At 53.6% G+C, this 21,335-nt stretch overlaps 1 protein-coding gene across 1 annotated transcript in view; it reads right to left on the reverse strand.

Annotated features, from left to right (window-relative positions):
• Positions 1–6,668: 6,668 nt before the first annotated feature.
• NEK8 (NIMA related kinase 8) overlaps positions 6,669–21,335 on the reverse strand; it is a 15,162-nt gene continuing 495 nt past the window's right edge. The window contains exons 2-15 of the mRNA XM_032788711.2: positions 20,461–20,666; positions 19,100–19,332; positions 16,750–16,881; positions 16,334–16,542; positions 15,734–15,813; positions 14,979–15,160; positions 14,573–14,723; positions 13,676–13,752; positions 11,967–12,084; positions 11,507–11,657; positions 11,033–11,196; positions 10,635–10,793; positions 10,206–10,364; positions 6,669–7,878 (exon numbers count right to left, since the gene is read on the reverse strand). Coding sequence (XP_032644602.1) covers positions 7,850–7,878; positions 10,206–10,364; positions 10,635–10,793; positions 11,033–11,196; positions 11,507–11,657; positions 11,967–12,084; positions 13,676–13,752; positions 14,573–14,723; positions 14,979–15,160; positions 15,734–15,813; positions 16,334–16,542; positions 16,750–16,881; positions 19,100–19,332; positions 20,461–20,666 — 2,050 coding nt within the window. The 3' untranslated portion in view covers positions 6,669–7,849. The remainder of the gene's footprint in view (positions 7,879–10,205; positions 10,365–10,634; positions 10,794–11,032; positions 11,197–11,506; positions 11,658–11,966; positions 12,085–13,675; positions 13,753–14,572; positions 14,724–14,978; positions 15,161–15,733; positions 15,814–16,333; positions 16,543–16,749; positions 16,882–19,099; positions 19,333–20,460; positions 20,667–21,335) is intronic.

Consider the following 21,335-nt stretch of genomic DNA (forward strand, 5'->3'; position numbering starts at 1 on the left):
GTCCTAGCGCCCGCCCCCTCCCGCCTGGCCGGGGGCTGCCCCGGGGCGGGGGCTATGTGGCCTTCCCCGGCTCGGGCCCCGGGCGTGACGCCACAGCGGCTGGCTGAGCCTATAGGGCTGCGCCCGGCCCTACCCTGCAGCCAGGTCAGCACAAAACTTCTTGCACCAGGCGCTGGGGCAGGGCAGCAGCGCTCAGGGGGTGGGTTTCACAGCCCCCGTTTGGCTGGCAGAGGGTCGGAGTCCCGGAGCCAAGCCAGGGACACCCCCTGCCCCCTGGGCCAGAGCGCCCCTCGCTCCCTTCCTGTGCGGCAGCCCACGAGGAAGCAGCTCAGTGGCCGTGGCCCAGGCCTGGACAGCAGGGGAGCTGGCTTCTGTTCTAGTCTTGGCTCTGCCACATGTTCACCGGGTGGCCTTGGTTGAGTCACTCACACCCTGTGCCTCAGTGTCCCCCGCTGGGGCTGTTTACTTATCTGTGGCTAGAGGAGTCATTAGCTCTGGTCTGACTGGGCTTTCCAGTGACTAGTGGGTGTGGTGGCCACACTCCCAGGCCTAGAGAAACAGGCCTCAAAGTCACTGGCTCAGCACCCGGGGGGGGGAGGGGAGAAGGGGCGATTACCTCCCTGGGTTGTTTCTCCCTGACTAACCCTTTTCTTTCTCAGAATTGAATCACTCCCAGTACTGGGCTAACCACACTCCACTTTCCTCTCCCAACTCAGCACTGCCACCTAAACCCTGGACTGGGCACATGGCTACAGTCAGGGGAGAAGGGCGCCATCTAGCGAGCACACCTGTGGCCTGCACAAGTTATTAAACCTTAAACATCTGGAGCAAGTTGAGACTACCTGCAGTGGTTTTCAAACTATGGGGTCACCAGGATTGCCTTAGAGTTGCTGGGGCCTGGAGCAAGGGTGGCTTCAGGCCCCAGCACACCAAGCGCATGCTTGGGGCGGCATGCCACAGGGGGCGCTCTGCTGGTTGCCGAGATGGTGGCAGGCGACTCCAGTGGACCTCCCGCAGGGAGGTCTACCAAAGCCACGGGACCAGCAGACCCTCCGCAGGCACGCCTGCGGGAGGTCCACCGGAGCCGCCTGCCGCCCTCCCGGCGACCGGCAGAGCGCGCCCGCGGCATGCCACCCTGCTTGGGGCAGCAAAATGTCTAGAGCCGCCCCTGCCTGAAGCCAAAGGGTTACAGGCCCCCTGCCTGGGTCTGAAGTCCTTGGGCGTTGTGCCCCCTCTCCCCCCCAGGGCTATGGGGCTCAGGCTTCAGTCCCCACCACCCCGGGGGTCTTGTAATTTTTGTTGTCAGAAGGGGGTCATAGTGCAATGAAGTTTGAGAACCCCTGCACTAGACAATCCTTTTCAGGCAAATACGGTGCTGCATGGCTCCCCAGGCTACAGGCTCAGAATCTAGAGAGCACAAAGATCTGCAGTGACCCCTGTAGCTAATCTCAAACTACTGTTCTGTGCGCTCCTGAGATCTATACCTCCACCCCCACCGAAGGACATTTGCCCCAGTGCTGACGAGGGCAAAGAAAAATCCTGGTCCCTGTTTTTCAGAGCAAAGAACTTCCGATTACTCTCCATCACTCTCCATGCAAATCCTAAAGACTCAGCTTAGCCCCTCTTCCCCTCCACTGGGAGTGGATGGGCAGCACCCTTGGGGGGCCCTGCTTGGATTGCATGGCCAGCAGGCAATAGCCTTCCTGCCCAGCATCTCACCTGGAGTTTGGAGGTAGGATAAGACACAATGAGCAGAGCCGGACTAAAGCCACCACCCTTCTGCCTCCACTTGCTGCTCTCAGAAACCAAAGCAGCACGTAGGAATATTTGGCCCTGTCCCCGGAGGCTGGCAGAACAGATCCAATCACCCTTTTGCTGCCCACCAGCTGACAGAGCGAGGAGCAGTTGTCTGGAGTCTAACCAGCCCGTCCTCTAGTCCTTGTCCCATCGTGATGCTTGCTGCTCATGTTCTTCTCCTGAAAAAGTCTCGTTAAAATGAAGATAATCTGCAGGGTCTGCCTGGTGGGAGCAAAACCCAGCCCCCCTGCATTTGCTAGAACCAAGGCTGTCACGGACGTGTGGGGTGCAGGCTGCAGGCCCCCATACACAGCCCGGGGGATGTGGGAGAATGATATCCCAGGGAATCAGGCTCTGTGCTAGCAGCTTAATCTGCCACATGCATGGTCTTGCCCCACCTGCTGTGGAGCAACAGGATATATGACAAATGGGTTAAACAAATGGGGGCCTCCACATTTAAAAGAGGGTCTCTGCCAGTGCCTGCTAGGAGTGCACTGAGATTCCTCTCCAGCAGACTGGGCACCAACACGACTGGAACTGCAGGCCCTTCACAGCTCTGGCTGACAGTGTGCGGCTGGAGACCAGTCCTTTCCTAAGATGACAGGCAGGAAAGGTTAACAAACAGGCTTTGTAAAGGCAGGGAGCTGGTGACAGTGTGGGCTAAACTTTCACCAGCAGGAATTTGCTCCCTCACTTTCCCAGAGCTCCTGGAAACGCTACCCGTGAGATTAACCATGGGTGGCTGTATGAGAGCAGGCTGGGAAATGCCATTAGAACACTGGACACATCTGGAGTTTGTTGATGTCCCAGCTGGTCTGGCATGCTGGCATTTGGGTAACTATTCTTCCCATTCAGCTTTCTAGTAGCCATAAACCTCTTCAGGCAGGGAGCAGGTCTCAGGGGAGCTCTGCATTCCCTTCCTGGTTCTGCCACTGAGTCACAGCATGACCTTGCGTCCTTAGGTGCCTCTTGCATTACCGTTCAGCCAGTGTCAGGAAAGCCAGATACAATGGGATTATCCCCTAAGCCCTCCGATAGCATAGATGGCTCTTAGTCTTTTGCTTACAGAAAGAATACAGATAAGGCCTTAGCCTGTCCAAGCTTTAGCTTGCTTTGGGAACACAGTTAGGGGCCTGTCTGCACACAAAATAGACACACGTTGTTCAGTTGGCACTGGAGTTGGGGCCTGGCTTTGAAAGCTGGTTCCATCCCCCCAGGCCAGCCAGAGCAGGGTAGAACGTGCTCCTCCAGCCATAACTCCATTTAAACCATCTCTGTATACAGCTTTAAAATGGGGATGGGGCTCTAACCGCGCTGTGGCAGTGTCCACGTGGCGAATGGGGACAGAACTTCGCAAGCTCACAGAAGTACATGCAGCTCCATCAATGGAGGCCTGCGAGCCTCTCAGATGAAAGGCGCTAGCAGGCTATACAGTCATTATTTCTATTTGTTGCATTTTGATGTTTAAAACTACTCAGCCTCTAAGCCCACTGCAAAGAGCATTTCTGACTCATTAGCTAGTGGGAACACAAAGTCATCAGAAGGAGCTGGCTGGAGAGATGGGACAGCCTGGAGCGAGGAGTCCCTGTCCCTGCCCCTGCCATGGGGTTTACAAACAGGAAAGATCCCCCCATTTCAAAGCCTGACCAGTATCGGCTATTGTGTCTCTCTGGCTCCCTCAGGCCCAAATGCCTCTAGTAACTAGAAACACCTCAAACATGGGCAGTACATGACCTCACTCCAAGCACCACCAGAGCAGCTACTGTACTTACAACCTCCCAGCTACCCTGACATACCACTTCCAGACAGATAGACAGGCAGTTACCCTACACCCAGTGCCCCCAACAGCCCATCACAACCCTACTGCAAACTCTCTCTCCCCAACTTTCAGCTGAGAATGGAACAAAGTGGCCTGGAATTTCACCAGCTCCATAGGGATTTTGTACTTCCTGAGTCCCTCTCCTCCCTCTTCCTGATGTTACCATCCCTTCACACAGAAGAAATCGGATTATGGAGGCCACTCCACTCCCAGGACATGCTTAGGAGAGCTACAGAAACTACGTAGTCCCGCTGCCTCTGAGTCGGTACGCCAAGTGATGGGCCTTCCACTTTTCTTCAGGAATGTGAACACTGCACAAGATCCACCTCAAGCTGGAGTGAACAGGAGGAAAATCGGGTGCCTCGGCAGCCTTGCCCTTTCCAGCATCATCTCCTGAACGTGTTATTTTTTCTGTTCACCCTCTGCTCACCAGGGATAGCTGAGGGACGCTGCCACTCTGGAATAGTCCCGTGGCTGAGTTGTCCTCTTCACTAGGACAGGGCCCATCCCTCTTCCTCTATGCACTCCATGGCGGTGGCCCCATGGAAAGTGCTCTGGCTTTGGAAGCGAGCTGAGAGTAGGGGGCGCACACGAAAGGGGTACATGCACTTCAGTGCCTGTGGGGCTCCTTGCCCTTGGCTGGGATATGTACTGTAGCCCCCACTTCTCTACACACAGGACTATGCACAAGCAAACAAGCCGCTGATAGGATAAGCCTGAGCTTTCACTAGGGGTGGCATGAGCTTGTGCGGGGAAACAAAGCACAGACTTGAGGAATGGAATGGCCTGTCAGCTCTGGCTGTTGTGCCTCGGGCAGGGAGGACGTGTCTCAGCCTGTAGTTTCGAGAGCTCTATTGTTGTTTGGGGGCCTCTTTGTTTCTTTTCCAAGGTGGGTCACAGTCCAGTATTAAAGTATTCAGATGACCTTGCTGAACTCTGGGGCTTCAAAGATTAACTCCAGTGCTCAGCAAATACCAACAGTGGTTGTGAATTCCTGCTGGCTCTGGCCTTAACCTGGGGCTGCAACACCCCAAACTCCACACACATCAAGGTAAGACATGAGTAAGAATCAACGGGATAGGGTGGCCACACATCCCAGTTTGGCTGGGACAGTCTCTTTTTTAAGCCTTGTCCCAGCTGTCCTGACTTTTTTGACAAAACTGGGCATTTGTCCTGTTTGCTGCTGCCTGATGATCAGTTGGCAAGAACAAACTAGACAAATGCCCAGTTTTGCCAAAAAGTGGGATGTGACCCCCAACGGGGCGGGAGAGCAGCAATGCCAGCCCCACATGGGAGGGAAAGCTCAAGAGAGCGGCTCGGGCTGGGTCAGCCCCAGGTGGGTGGGCAGCAGGGAGGGCTCAGGCCCAGGCTGGCCCCACGCACAGAGGGGAGGGGACCCTGTCCCGTGCAGTATCCTGTTTTCCCTTGGGAAAACATAGTCACCCTACAAGGGAGGTTACTGGGGCCTTCCCCTCTGGCAGCACATGGTTAATGAGCTGATTCCTTGCTTCATTACAGTCCATAATGCTGCCATCCCCCCATGGACTCTGCTGAGAAATGGCCCTTCAGTAGGCCATAAACCAGCATCCCTCATGCAGTAAAAGCCCCAAAAGAGGCTCCTGAAGTGGAGCTGGTGCCAGGGGATGCCATGGCAGGTATTTTGGCTTGGGGAGTTGTTTCTTGTTTCGCTTCGCTCCAAGGGGACGTAGGAAATAAGGCGGCTGGCAGAGGACTTTCCAAGGGACTGGTTTAAGGTGGATTTCTACTCAACTCAACCATACTTTATTGGCAGCTCTGTACAAGTGCTGCCAAAGTGAAGAGCCGAAACCTTGTGTGTCAGAGGCAGACATGGTTCAGCAGGTAGCTGCCCTGCCTGGGTTACAGAATCACAACCCCCCTGTCCAATGGCCAGTCCTGACCCTCTGGCAAGTCTCTCCAGAAGCAGGAATAGCATCTCCCTCGGGGAAGGCACCGTTTTCCTGCAGCCCTGGGTCAGTAAGCAGACTGGCCAGGCTCTCCAGAGGGAATCTCTCACTTGCACTGATTCAGGGTGGACTTGGGGGCTGACTGAGAGAGGTGCTGAGCACCCAGAGCTCCAGGTCAGGTCAGGGGTTGCTGCACATGCTCAGCTCCTCTGGCAGCCCTCTCCCTGGGCTCTACAGAACAGAGCCGTGGCAGGAGATGGCAGTTGCTAGCTGGTCTGAGGAGACATTGGCAGGAGGATGCTATTCCTACAGGAGCTGGGGCTGCCCTACAAGAGGTCTTTGCTCAAACCATTAGCCCAGGAAGGCTGCAGTGGTTCTCTTAGCCCTACGAGCACTGCAATCCCCTTGGTTAAGGGTTGCCCCGACTCACAATCCTGGATCCGACCGGGGGCAGAAAACACCTCCACTTAAACAAGGGCTCCTGGCAGCCTCACAATGACCTATAGGAGGGAGAGGAAAGGCAGCTCATCCAAAGCAAAGGGCCATGAGACATGCTCACCCGGCACAGCCAGGAACGCTCCGCTTTTGTCAGTCAGCACCAGCTTGGAACCAGTCGAGATCCGTTCCCCACAGTGGCCCTGGATTCTAACTCCCCTGGTGAGCTGCACCATTCTGAGGGCTAGAGAGATCCAATGAGCATGTGCAGTGAGCTGATCTACAGCCCCTTTGTGTGAATAGAGCTTCCAAAGGCAGCAGAGGGGGACGGCACAAGGCAAATGCCAAGAAAACAGACACCTTTGAACAACAAAAAGGACTTTCTGGTGGTAACAGAGTACCGATTCTTCCCACCTCTGCAGAGGACAGCCACCAGGGAAAGGAGGCCTCGCTCTCCTGGCGGAACACAAGCAAGAGAGGAATGTCCCCAGTTAGGTCACTGTGCAGCTCCCACCGCTACAGGGGACACCGCTCCTAGGCCTCTCCAGAGCTCCCGCACCCAGTGGGGACAGGAAATGATCTTTCATCCTGCAGTTGTAACAGCCAGACACCACTGGAGCCTGTCAGCCACTGCCAAGTTTTGCCTCAAATCAAAGATCCACAATGAAATAACTAAGCCACTGAATCTACCAGCAAGTGAAAGCACAGCCTTTATACACAACTGACTAGCAAGTGTGTCCTAGCAGAGTGAAAAAGAGGCCTGCCAAGATAGATCAGAGACAAAGGCTCTTCAGCAAATGGCCCAGAGTCTGGTGTCGGGAAAAATGGGAATGATTCTTCTGGGTACATTGAAAGAGAACTCCAGTTTTTGGCAGGAAGAGCCCTGGGGAGGGCCTCCTCCTGGTCAGATTGGAGCTAGATCTCCAGTTACTCACAGCTGCTTGCCGTGATAGTGGTGAGTTTCAGTTGCAGGTCTAGGGTGTTAGACAGTGAACTGGTCACTAGCAGGCTTTAGAGACCTGAGAACAAACCTTAGCCGGAGCATCCAGAACTAAGAGTTGAAGGACCCAAGTCAAGCTGTGATCGGAGAGTTAAAGCAGGCACTTGGGAAGAACAGTCCAGGGCCAAGCCGCCTACACACGAGATCACTGTTCTCGCTGGTTCTGGTAGCGGGCAAAGGGCCAAGTGGGTCACAGCCCCAGAACTTTGGTCGCTTGAAAATGCAATGAACTCGGTCAACAACTAGGCCAAACATTCTTCAGGAATAAATAGACTTTAAGTAGAAGGGTTTTGCACTTAGTCACCCCTCACAGTGCCTGGGGCCATAACAACAGACGTTCCGGTGCACAGGCTGACAGCTCCCTCTGACACCAAGCTGCCAGCCCACACTTTGTAACCAGAGTCAGTTTTCACAGAAGTGTGAAAATAAACTGAGGCCCTTCTTGCTGGTGGCAATCACATATGCAATGCTACAGTGAAATCACTTGAGTGGAGGCCGCTGAATACAAGACAGGTCATGATCACCCTTCATCCTTGATGGAGAGATGTGGCCTTCCCAGCAGGCGCTGCTCCATGGGGCAGGGTCCCAGGGGAGGCTTCAGGTTCCACCCTGCAGTGACCCCTGTTGATCTGGGTGGCTTGACATCTCTGTATTAACAACAAGGGCCTCAGTTCTGTGCATTCCATTCTCTCTAGATCAGGTGTTCTCCGGCTCCTGGCAAGCACCAGTGCACTCCAGAGCCCCGTCCTCCAGGCCTGAGTAAGACGGAGGCAGGCGGGAGAGGATATGTGCACCATGCAGGTCAGGAGATCAGAAGGAAGCTGGCTATTGTCCATATGGAGGAGGTGCAGTTCACTCCTCTCAGCCCGTTTCTCACTGGGGGCCCAACTCTTCCCCTGCAGCTGAAACACAAAGGGCAGAAAACAGGGATAAACACAGGCAAAGTTCCCGACGGACCACTCCACCAGAGGGCTAAAATCAGCAGCAACCTCTGGCTACCAAGCCAATAATCAGGCTGACAGGCTTTGTGGTTCAGTAACCCAACTTTCTTGCTGCCCCGGGAAGCCACTGTGAGGCCTCATTAGTACACAGAGCAGAGGGCGTGGGGCTGGCATCGGAACTGCCATGTGCACTGGTGCTAAAGGATTAACAGAGAGGCCCTTTGTCTTCATGTTGATTCTAAAGGGTCTTCTGGGAGGTAAAGAAACAGTGACTCCTTGAGATCTGGGCCCCCTTTCTCCCCCCACTGGGTTAGCCCCAAAGGGGAAGAGAGACTCTCTCCAAAAGAGTTTTGTGCCGCTGGACAGGCTCCCACTTCTCACTGTTTGTTCATTACTGGTTCCTTCCTGACTGGGGTTGCTTCGGCATGGAGGTTTGCACTGCTGAGGTCTGACTGGAGTGAGCAGCAGATTGCAGTACAGAGCTCACAGCAAAGCAGGTCACAGGTACTAGTCCAGTCCCAGGCAATTGCAGCCAGGGAGCAGATGCCAAATGCTGGGAAGAAATTGCACTGAATGGTGACCAAGAGAGAATGACAAGTTGGGGCAGTAAGGAACCACTGTCTCCTCAGCACAGAGGTGCTTGTTAGTGATGGGCCTTTGTCAGGGTACTAGGGCTATACCACAAGCAGACGGCTCAGACAGGTTCTCTCTTCTGGGAAAAGCTTTCCAAGCAGACAGTTCGAACCGCCCCATACCGTGGGCTTTCCATGCTACCTGCACTCTGGTGCCCACAGAGCAGGGCAGGGCTGGGCGCTGTTCTGCTATTATGCATTTGGGTTCAACGATAAATCAGGGAAAGACTGTCAGGCGCTCGGATGGGACTGGGGGTGGGGGGCAGATAAGGACCTAGGCTGGATCATACAGATCCAAGACTGTTTTCTGTAGCTTAATCAAGGTGCTCAGTGGAGCGTGAGGAAACTAGAAGCTCCTCCCTGCTGGGGACAATTAGCCAGCTAGCAGGGGACAGGGAAAGGGAAAAGCCACAGTCCACACTGCAAGGGTATGAGCAGACCCAGGCTCCCTTCATGTTCCCTGGCACAGGAAGGGTAGGTCCAACTGTGGGCTTATTTGAACCATGTAATGATGCTTCCTTCAGTCTGAGAGAGGAGAAGCCACAGGCAGTTGCTATTTTTATCAAACCACAGAGACGATCCAGGAGCCAAAATTATGCCTCAAATCTCAGTTTCTATTTAGGCAACTTCAACTGCTCTGAAAGCAGCTGGCTTGGGAAATGCTTTGGCTCCATAAACATGGCCACCAGCAGGGCAGCTCCCTGCAGGCTTCCCCTGACCAGTGCAGCAAGAGGGCATTAGGAATCCAAGAGGCTCCTCCTTCCCCCACTGCTCTTTGCTTTGCTGGGTTGGCTCAATATCACTACAGTGACAAACGGGTGTAGCACAAATGAGAGATGGATTCTGTGCTTTGCCTGGGACTCACCATGGATTCCAGAACCCAGCCAGCTGGTAACCAACAGGGGCCCTTGGCTTGGTAAGCCATGGGAAGAGCTGCAGAGGTGCTCCAACCAGGGGGGAGTGGGCTCTGCACCACTCAGGAGCTCATGTGCTCCCCCTCCTTCCACTAGCTGATGTATGGAGCAGTGCTCAGTGACTCTAGAGCGTGCTGCATGCACCACTCCCAGCTCAGGAATAGGTCTCCAGCCTGTGACCAATCCCCAAAGCACACACACTCTAAACACTTGGTACAGGACATCCGGACTGATGGGGCTGAACAGGGACCCATTGCAGCGGGGGCTGCTCCGGTGCTCTGTGGGCCCAGAGTTCACTGTAGACGAGTAAATCCAGATTGCAAAGGTGTTGGATTCCCTGGTTATTAGCATTTGGCCTAAGGAAGAGCAATGGAACACCCTAGCTAGACAGGGACCTGGGTGGCAGCAGACACGGCAGCACCCCACTTTCCCCAAAGGAAATCCCAGAGTGGCAAAATCTGGAGGGGCTTAGTCCAGAGGCAAGTCAAAATGATGCCACGGCAGGCAGGAGCGTTCCAAGGATCTGTGGCCCAGCAGGCACGAAACAAGCAATAGAGCATTAGTGTCCCCCAAATCACACAGCATAATTAGCAAGGAGAGCTGCAGAGATCAGAGGGCAGCGGGGGCTGACTGCTGGCTAAGCACACTCTGCCCAGCAGCACTCCCGGGCATGACCCCTCTAGGGCGCCAGGCAGGGCCTCAGTTTAAGTCCCCAGAGCATGGCGAAGAACCCTATACTCACGTTTTACTGCCAGCAGTGTGTTCCCATGGCAGCAGGCGACAGAGGTCACCAGGTAGGGGTGGGTCTCCTCCAGCTGCACAGGCCTGGGAGTCCTGGTCTCCTCATCCTTCCTTCCCAAGCGCCCGCGGGCTCCCTTCCCCCAGGTGTACACCTCTCCCTCTGGAAAGGAGATATTTGGCTATAGACGCTTTCTCCGAGACTGACCACGAGCTCTGCTGACCCTCCTGTCTCAAGTTAGAGAGCAGAGTGCCCTGCCGAGCTGAACAAGCGTGCCCCCCACGCCCCTCTCAGAGCGGCCATACGAAGCACGGTGGGCCTGCAGTCTGGAGAAGAGCAAGGCTTAACTCACCAGCAACACTAACTCCTTGGCTAACAGCTCAAGAAAGCCAGGGACTGCTGCAGAACAGGACACCAGGGCTTCAATCTCACCTGCTCCAATGGCCACAGTGAAGGCATCGCCACAAGCCACCATGGTGACCTTAATCGGTTGGAGTCCCACAACCAGGTAGGGCACACGGCTGGTATGGCAGGTGCTGGTGCCAAGCTGCCCATGTTGGTTGCTGCCAAAGGTGTAACACTGGCCAGAAGCTGTCAATGGGGAAGACAGAAATGAGAAGTCAGTGACGCTCGCCTGGTCAGAAAGTAGCGAGATGGCACGGTAAAAGGCCAGTATTCCAGTGTGTTTCACAGCGCTGAGCACGCTGCCCTCACAGCCCCAAAGGTTCCCAGGCCGATTTGCTGTTTGGAACCCAAACCGCACGGCACGGGGGCCAGTGTCCCCCTACATTACCCCTTCCACCTCAGGTTTCCAAGGGCCACCTCCTCACCTGTGACTGCAGCCGAATGGGCTGTTCCAGTATCTGCACACACCACTGGCTCTTGATTTAAGGGCCCTGACTGGACACACGTGAAAGTGGGAGCTTCTTCCACCTGATCCCCCAGGGACAGCTCCTCCTCCTCCGCAATCTTATCCAGGCCCAGCTTGTTAAACCTGCATGAGGAGAGCAGTCCCAGGGCTAAGCAAACATCACATATTATAGATGGAACTTCTCCAGGATGCCTTAGGCCAAAGCCATCCCGGGCTAGCTGCACTGAAGCCAAAGGATGCTGAGAAATGTACCATTACTGTGATACAGGGCATATCCTTGCTCTACACCAGAGCTGTCTGCAGCTCCAGAGAGACCCATTACTGAGCTTCTTGCGCCGCTGGAGACAGGACACTGGGTTAGATGGGCCCTGGGCTGATCTGCTATGGTGACACCTTTGGTCCAGAAGGCACGGAAACATCCCTCTTTTCTTACCTGTTGCTCCCACAAGCGAGAATCTGGTTCTTCACCGTCAGGATCATGGAGGAGTCAATACCACAAAGGACTTTCTGAGCCTCGTGTTCAGGCGGAAGAGCTACCTGCTGGGGAGAATTATGGGAGTCCAGAGTTCCCAGCCCAAGCCGACCTGGGCAAAATAAATCGTTTAAAGAGACTTTTTGTGTCAAAATACAAACCAAAGGCATTTCCCCAAGTAACAATATCTAGAGCGGTGTCTGCAGCAGCCTGGATGTGGGATACACCCAGCAGGGGGCACTGTGTAGGGGGCAGGCACCCCGGCTGTGGGGAACTGCTGGGTGCTCCAACCCCAGTCAGTTTCGCACAACAGTTACCTTCCAAAAAGTGCACACAGGGAGATCAGTAGGGACTGAGGAAGCAAAAAGGGAGGAAAATTACCCCTGATCATGCTAAGCAGTGGCAGCTAAAATCCCCTTACCATTGTCCCCTCTGCCCCAGGCAAACACTTCCAGTTCATTGGAAATGGCCAGCACATGAGATGCACCACATGCCACCTGTACAATCTCATAGCCCAGCAGCGCCTCCACGATCTTAGGCTGGTAGAGAAAAGAACAGCATTAGTCAGCTATGCCCTTTCCCTGTCAGCTCTCTGACTGCCACCTTACTACAGCAGATCTGTCTGCCCAGTGGGCAGGGCTGGCTCCAGGCCACAGCACACCAAGCACGTGCTTGGGGCGGCATGCCGCGGGGGGCGCTCTGCCAGTTGCCGGGAGGGCAGTCGGCGGCTCCGGTGGACCTCCCGCAGGCATCCCTGCAGAGGCTCTGCTCATCCCGGGGCTCCGGGGGAGCATCCGCAGGCATGCCTGCAGGAGGTCCACCAGAGCCGCGGGACCAGCGGACCCTCCGCAGCCACGTCTGCGGGAGGTCCACCGGAGCCGCGGGACCGGCAAGCGGCAGAGCACCCCCCGCGGAGTGCCGCCGTGCTTGGGGCAGCGAAATGGCTAGAGCCGGCTCTGCCAGCGGGCGCTGCAGAACGGCAAGGCAAGGTAGCAGAACTCCATGGATTTTCTAGTTCCGATCCCAGGTTTTACCTCATATGAACAATATTTACATTCGGTAGTACCTTTTGTCTCAAGGGATCTTAAAGGTGCTTTACAAACTATGTATATACAGCACAAAGGAAAATGGAGCCGCCTCTGGGGTAAACGACAGCTGCCAGACAACCAACTAGCACAACAGTTTGGGGAGGAGAAACATTATGCCAAAGGCAGCAGAGCAAAGCTCTACCCTAGTGACAAAAGCCCATGCAAAGCAGGCAAAACTGGGTTATAATGTTTCACTGGAAAGATACACACTCAGGGCACTGCACGGAAACTACTAACTAACTCTCCCGTGAGGCAGATGGATGGAGATTCCGTTTATCTCCTCACCTTGTTTTTCCCTTGCTGTGATAGAATCAGATCTAACACATCCCTCCCATGGGCCTCATCCTCCTCAATCTTCTCAGGGAAAAGCACCATTCACTTAAATATGGTTGCAGCCACCAATCTACGCTCCTCCACAGCAGCAAATGGGAGGTGTGCGCAGCTCTCAAGCAGAAGCCAGAGGGTAACACCCAACGAAGCAGCACAAGGGAGCACAGAGACAAACAGGCCCAAACCCTCATCCCTGGCTGGATTTTGCATGCTATCGCCACCAGCCAACCAGGGTGGGCTGGGAAACAGCCCAGAGAGGGGAGGGGGAAAGAAGAGTGCCTTTACAGCTCCAGCACTTTGTCCCAATCAGGGACGCGTGGCTCTCCTTTGAACACTGGCTCTATTGAAAAACAAGTTTCCCAGTGACCCGCAGCAGCTGCAGGGCTGAGACTGAAACAGCCAGGTGTGTGATTGGAGGCAGCGGCAGAGTCTGGGCCCCAGCCAACAGCAACCACAAGGCAGCTCTCGACTTCCCTCGGCATGTTGCAACCCCTCATTTAAAGACATCTTTGTGCAAATGGGGAGGGAGAAGCAGGATGAATAGCACCAGAACAGAGCTGGGGGGAGGGAGGAGAAAGGATCCGGTTCCAGAGCCAGCATCATTTGGATGCACACAGCAGGACTGCTGCAAGTCCGCTCAGGGCCTGGGAGAAGCGGGGCCACATGACACAGTCCATATTTATCGGTGTCCCCAGCTCCTTACACTACAAACCTGTGTTACATCAGTGAAGTTTCCATGCCCCAAACAACCATTACTGCCACTGCCAAAAGTCATGATTATCCCCCTGTCTGGAAAAGCAAAAAGTCATGTTACAGCCACTCACGACACGCCACGGATCCACACAGCCCTGGGGACTAACTAGGCCACAGACCAAAGCATCCAAGCAGTCCCAGCGTCCCTGGGGAGCCCGCACTGGCTGGCAGACACTGCAAATCCCACACGGATGCCTTGGGCTAGCTGCTAGGGGGATACGGCAGAGGGTTAGCTTTGGATGGGGCTCAGTATTCTTGAGTGAAGAAGCCATAAATCTGCTGGGACAAATCACCAAACATGAACTAACACAAACGGGATGATGGACAAAGCACTGAGATAACATTGTTCCAGCTGTGTACGCAGGAGCTTCACATTCAACAGTCTGGAGAGGTGTTGAACACACAGAGCCCTTCATTTACCGGGCAGCAGGAAGCATGGTCAGAGATAAGACAAACACACACATTTGAAGTTTGCCAGTTGCAAATCTGTCACTTATTCCCCTGATCCCCAGCAGAACTGCAAACACACCCGGCTCCCCAGGGGCCATCAGAAGAAGCTCACTGTGCAAACAGTGCACATTCCACGCTGATGTCACTCAGCCAGGCAGTTCAGACCAAAAGCAGCTTCAAAGATGCTTTCATAGAGTTTTCAGACCCTCTCCCCAGGTGCTGCTGAGGATACCTGGCCCTGCAGGGGGCTCACAAAGACTCATGGAAATTGGGAAGGGCTCTCTGCCACATAGACTTTGGGACTAGAGCCCTGCTGGGCATGCCCCATTAGCAGCTGCACCATCCCATGACGGCTGTGCAGGGAACCCCTCATCCATGCAGGGGGGCAGCACAGCTCACTCCATACCCGTCAAGCAGGTTGTGAAGAGGTCACCACAGGATACGTGTTTGATAGTCACTCCGGACTGGCCTTCCAGGAAGCGGGACACAAACTGAGGCTGAAGCTGCTCTGTGGCCCCTGGGAGGGAGGGTCCTCCAGCGGCACCCACTGGGGAAGCCTGGCAGGGAGAAGCCAAAGGTTCTGAAATGCACTTCGTTTGCAGCTGGGCTTGGGTGAAAAGAACAAGTTAGGGGCAATAAGCCCACCCCCACCTCCTGCAGCCTTAGTGGTGACTCGCCTGCTCACTGCGGGGAGATGTGGGGCCATGGCATGTCTGGAAGCAGCTGCACTCCTCCTCTGAGACCCTCTGCCCAAGCCCCTTTGCTGACAGTGGCTGATTACCCTTGGCCGCCACCTACTCGCCATTGCTCACCTCCCACATGATGAGCCTCCCTGATTTAGTGATGCCGGCCTTCTGGGTTCTCCCTGCAGAAACCTGCACCACTTCTGTGTTGAGCATGGGCAGGCGGAGTGGGGTGGTGATTCCGCTGCCCCAGGTATAGATGGAAGACAGGGGAGGTGGGATTCCAGTCCTGGCTGAACGAACTCGAACTCCTAGGAGTCCAAATGAAATACCATCACCCCAGCTTGCCACCCCCCAGCCCTCCCGGGCAAGCAAGAGACTCTAGCCATACTATCCAGATGCCCACCCGCGGTGGAGGACAACCCCCAGTTAGACAGAGGGGCTAAATGAACTAGCAAGAACAGGGCCTGGAACCAGTGTCTGAGGCTCACCAGGCTGCAGGGAAGGCTGCTCACAGCAGCTGGCCAGGGCAATGCTAGCAGGAGGGGTAAAGAAGCCTTCTACTCTAGAATTTCCAGAGGGTAGATGGGGTGCTACAGCTCTAGCTATTCATCACCCAGGGACCTTCAATTCCCAGCCTGAGTGCGCTGCAGCACAGGGGAACTCAGGCTCCAGAGAACAAGGGCAGGAAAGCCTCTGAAGGGGCTGATCGAGAAGCAGCACTGGCTAGCCCCTGAGCCCCACCAGCCTGGGGCTGGAGTACAGGTTCTCCAAAGAAGGGGATTTAGGGTGTGAAGTGCCTGAGTTTTATCTGGCAGAGGATGCCACTGATGGTCAATACAAAGGATTCGCCTTTGAAATGAAGTTCTGCTGCCCGGCCTTACCCCTAGGCCTGGCGCTTGTCACTCTTCCTCCTGCTCTGTTGTGGGTCGCTGGTGGCACTGTAGCTAATGGCTTCTCAGGCCTGTCAAACCGAAATGCACAACTTCTGACTTTTCACTCAGGCAGCCTGGCCAGCATTAGCACTGGGCTCACAGAGGAGTGGAAAGCTTTATCATTAGGGCAAGGTGAACTGCTGAGCATGGCCTGGTGCAGGCAGAGTCAGGGCAGAGTTTCCTGGGGACAGTTCTTTTAAGACCGGCCGGCTGGCTCTCTGACAGCACCGTGTCCTGTGTGAGGTCATGCTGGTCCCAGGGTAAGGGTGAGCGAGCAAGTGCAACACCATTCAGCAAGCTCCTGAGACCAGAGGTGAACCTGTCCTCCCAGTGACAACCCCTCAGCAATGCACTCTTGCCTGAGCCCCTGGGCTGCACAGCAGCACCAGTGCTGGGTCCTGTTAGTCTGTATGCACGTACCACAAGCACAGCTGAGATCCCTAGCTGGTCAGTGTCCCTTTCCAGCTCCAACCAAGTAAAGAACTGACCCTCTCAGAGACCTCCTGGGAGCTGTGGCAGCCTCTCCAGCCCCATTCCCTCCCCACTTGCCTTCTCATTTTGACACTGCCCACATCAGTGTAAAGGTTCAGAAGTGGCCTGATGCAGATGGCCTGGGCCATGATCTCATTCAGCTGGGGCCGTTTGGAAGGGTCCAGGTTGAGCATGCTCAGGATGAGCTGGCGCAGGTCTGGGCTGTATCGGTCTGAGATGGGAGCAAATGTCCCGCTCATGATCTTTAGCACCAAGGCGGGCAGGTTCTGGAGAATATGGAAGGAAGATAGACACACATGGTTAGCAGAACCCTGGCTGCTGCATGGGCAGAGGGGCAGAAAACGTCAGGAGCAATGCAAGGTCTTAGAGAAGAGCACTGCAGGCTCCGTGGGAATGCAGCAGGCACAGCCCAATATGGACGTGTTTCTTGAATTCACGTCTCTGCTTTAGAAAACCCCAGGCCCCAGCCTTACTGCAGCTTCAAAGGCTCTCTTGAGACTGGCAAGTTCGTAGAGCACACAGCCCAGCGCCCAGATATCGCTCTTCTGGTTGTAGGGTTTCCCTTCACACAGCTCTGGGGAGATGTAGCACGGAGTCCCCACAACCTAAGAGAAAGCGGCACAGATGCGTGATGGCACTCCAAGTCCAAAACCGTGGCAAGGAGAGCTAAAGATCAACAACCATTACAAAAATGACTTGACTACAGCACAAAGAAGCCAGAGTTCTAGGCGAACTGGGAGGGGCATTAGTTTCCCTGCTACTGATTACTGGCCGATGATCTTCCCATGATAAAATTCCTGGAGGATTTACCGTTTCTGACACTACTAGAGCATGGCTCCCTCTCCCATTCAGCACTTCGCTCCAATGTGGACTTCTAGCCAACTGAGGGGCTCAGATCACCTAGTGATGCCAACCAGATCAGGTTAGATGGGGAAAGATACTGAGGTATGAGGCAGAGAGAGGATTAAAAAAGAAAAGACAGGACATTCAGCCACCAACCACGTGTCATATCAGCCCGGTCCCAGAAGAGGCTCTCTGGTGTTAACCTCTCACATAGCAGCACTTTCTACCATCTCTGGTTGGCTAGGAGACTCCATCCCAGCCTGCTGGACTGGGAAAGAACCTTGGTTACCCAAGAATCTGTCACATTCCATCTGGACTACAGCAACGCAATGCACCTGGGCACAAAGGCGACAGGCCTCAGGAAACTCCAGCTAGTACAGGATGCCACAGTGAGTCTCCTCAGCACCACAGGCCATCATGAGCCCGGCAGGCTGTCCATCACCCTCTGCGCTGCCTTTCTGTAGCTTAAGAGTCAAGTACAAGGACTCAGTCCTTATCTTCAAGGTGCTCAGTGGCTTGGACCCAACATATCTAGGAGCCTAAAGCTTCAGGATGAGGACTGTGGTCAACAACTCCACCCCTCTGGAACAGGGCAACTTTTTACCCCAAGGGCAAAGTGGGTCTGTGCAGGAGGAAGAACTTCCACCAGGCCAGTACCAGACTGTGGAACAAACCTCCCTAGGAACTACGGATCATCCCAACACCCCCCATCCCCTCCCGCTGCAAGTGCCAGGCACCTGCCTCCAACCAGCCTTCTCCAGCACAAACACACAGCAGCAGGGATATTTTTAAATAAAAAAACAACACACAACAACAAAGCCCTACCAAAATGAACCAATCCACACCACACACAACACTCCCCTGGGGAAAAGGAGGAGAGCAAGAACAAGCCACAAGTGACAGTTGTTTTAAAGCACTATTGGAAGGCATTCAGACACTATGGAAACGAGAGAGCTAGGAACTGACAGAATCATGTTCATGACTGCAGTAAGGCAGGCTATCAAGGAAGATTAAGGGTTTGTCTACACTGCACAAGAAGATTTGTTCTTACTTTGGGTTAAAGTAACAGTGAAGACGCACCCACTCAGCTTTTAACTCGGGTTAACAGCTCGAGTTAAAGCCTGTAGAGCACCCTGGGGTTGAACTCCAACTACTAGCCTGTATTAAACGCGGAGTTGCTGTGTCTTCACTTGTGTCAAGTATCAGGGCGTAGCCATGTTAGGGTATGGCTACACTCACACTTTACAGCGCTGCAACTTTCGCGCTCAGGGGTATGAAAAAACACCCCCCTGAGCGCTGCAAGATACAGCGCTGTAAAGCGTCAGTGTAATCAGGGCGGCAGCGCTTTGAAATTCCAAGTGTAGCCATACCCTTAGTCTGTATCCACAAAAACAACAAGCAGTCTGGTGGCACCTTAAACACTAATAGATTTATTTGGGCATAAGCTTTCGTGGGTAAAAAAAAAACAACTTCTTCAGATGCATGGATGAAAGTTACAGAAGCAGGCCTCTCCTGGAATTGACACCTCCTTGTCTATTATTGGGAGTGAACTACACCCACCCTGATTGAATGGGCCTTGTTCTCCACTGGGAGGGTAACTCCCTTTTCTTCATGTGTCAGTATATACTGTATAAGTGTACGTTATAGCACATGTAACTTTCATCCATGCATCTGAAGAAGCGGGTTTTTTACCCACGAAAGCTTATGCCCAAATAAATCTGTTAGTCTTTAAGGTGCCACCGGCCTCCTTGTTGTTTTTGTGTCTTCACTGCTACCCTAACATCAGTGAGCTAACCGGAGTTAGACGGATTAGCAGTAATATTGATTATTTACTGACTTGTCAAAATCTAAATCACAATCGCTGATGCAACCCAATCTCAGGCCCACTCTCCTCACATGGAGGCACAGAAACAGAGCAGATCAGATGGAACGAACTTCCCCCAGACCTCAGAAATTTGGGAACTCTCATGAGATACGCACCGTGTAGGCTTTGCTCTTGCTGCTCAAGATTTTTGAGATGCCAAAGTCTCCAATCTTGACAATCATGCGGTGCTTGTCCAACAGAATGTTCTGAGTCTTTAAGTCCCGGTGGAGGATCTGTTTGGTGTGAACATGATGAAGGGCCAGTAGGATCTGCACAAAAAAGTGCAGGATGGTGTCTTCGTCCAACAGGGAGTTGCAACGTTTATGAATAAACTCTGCCAAGGTGCCACCTGGGACGGATGGCAAAGGGCAATCAGCAAAGGAAGTCTACCAGGGCTGGCATAATCTTAACCAAAAGTAATGGAATTGAGTCACAGTATCTTAATTACACAACTGCTGCTGAATGAGCCCAGGATGTCCAAAGTCATACAATGCACCAATGGAGCACACCAGCATTCTCTGAATGTAAAAGAACAATAGCAGCACAGCTCATGGGATGCAGGACCAGCAGCAGAAGGGTTAATGTTAGCACCACACTGTCAATGGCAGTGCTGCCTCCATGGCTCAGCAGGCAAAAGAAATGCTAAAACCATACATATCAGAGCACTGTGAGGAAGCAAATGTCAAAGAGAGAACAAGATAAGCCTGTTCTGCACAGGGAAATTCCCCTTGTTAAAGTACCTACATGCTACTTAAAGGGGCCCTGTTAGGTAATGTAAGCCCAGAATTCTGGTTTTGTATGAAGCAGTTTTACAGACTCTAACGTAAATGTTTTCTTGATTCCAAATGGCAAGGCAAATCTTGTGTTTGTTTGAATTGACACTGCTCCAGGCAGCTCTGCCACTCCAACACTGCCGGCCAAAAGGGAAGTGGACAACAAACAGAAGGGAAATGGACAGAACCCCCAAGTGAAGAGTGGAAGGGAACACACAGATCAGTGAAGACAAAGATATTTTTAAAACTCTTTCTGCTGGGATAAGCGCTGGCAATGCTAATAATGCAAACATATTTTACAATGTTTTCAAAGAATAGCATTTTCAGCGTGGCCAGGTCCCTTTGAACAACGAGATTATGTTATCTTGGGGACCTCCAAACCATTTCCACAGCAGCCTTACATGGGATATGCTACAGATAAGGAAATAGGTGACAAAGGGCAGGAGTGAGCACTTCTTCCAAGGGAAACAGCCTTGCCAAACAAAAGTCAGGCCTGTCTCAAGTACCAGGGACATTGCTGGATTCTCCTCACCTTCAGAGCACGCAGCCCCCTGCTTTTATGGATGCCTTGTAAACCAACCCACTCAGTTGCTGATAGTTAAGTCAGGCAGTCCCTAAAGAGGCTTATTCACCCAGATCCAACTACACTGGGGAATCCAAGCAGCTCTGTCCCCAGCCCATGCCCCTCCTAGCCAGCATCCCACCTGGTGCATACTCCATAGCAATCATAAGAGCCTTGTCTTCCAGGAAGTTCTCGTAATATTCGATGATGTTGGGGTGATTCAGGAGCTTCAGCACCTGGCACTCATTCTGTGCCGCCAGCCGCTCGTCCTTCGTCATCTGCTCCACAGGGATCTGTTTAATGATCACTAGCTTCTGGTCAGCCTTGCGCAGACAGAGGTGCACTATTCTGTAATAGCACAAAGCAAGGACAGTCTGCATTAGAGGGGAGACCAGCCATGCAAGAGATGGGATGGGAAGTAGCTAAACAAGGAAAGGGGTGACCAGGCCTAGAGCCAGAACGAGTGATGTGAAGTGGAAAACAGCACCAGATGTTTTCCAAATGCACATGTCCAAAAAACAAGAGACACAAGCAACACAGGAACCATTTCAGGGGGCCTGGTCCCACTTCCACTCCTCCCCCAAACTACAAGAGGAAATAAATGCAGTGTTTAGAGCACAGAATTCCAGGGCTCCTTCCCCAACCTTGAACTGTCCTCCTGTGTGCACCTAAGCAAGTCACACCTGGTCTCAGTTTCTTCACCAGTAAAATGGTGGTAATAATAGTGATTCCCCACCTCTCCGGAGGCAGTGCACTGAGTCAGCGATGCAGGGTATTATGAAGACGCTAACTGTGAGCCCTGCTCCAGTTATGCATCCCCAGTACTTTTGGACTAAGATGTTCGGCTCTAGACATCCGGCCTCAGGAGCTTTATCAGTGAGAAACACAGGCCTCCCACTAGGCCTAGCAGACCATGGTCTGTTATCTGCCCCCAGCCCACCCCTCGCGCTCCGCTATCTGCCCCCCAGCCCATCCCCCGCGCTCCACTATCTGCCCCCAGCCCACCCCCGCGCTCCC

This window comes from Chelonoidis abingdonii, chromosome 20 (genome assembly GCF_003597395.2).
Source record: "Chelonoidis abingdonii isolate Lonesome George chromosome 20, CheloAbing_2.0, whole genome shotgun sequence".
In the NCBI taxonomy this organism is placed as follows: domain Eukaryota; kingdom Metazoa; phylum Chordata; order Testudines; family Testudinidae; genus Chelonoidis; species Chelonoidis abingdonii.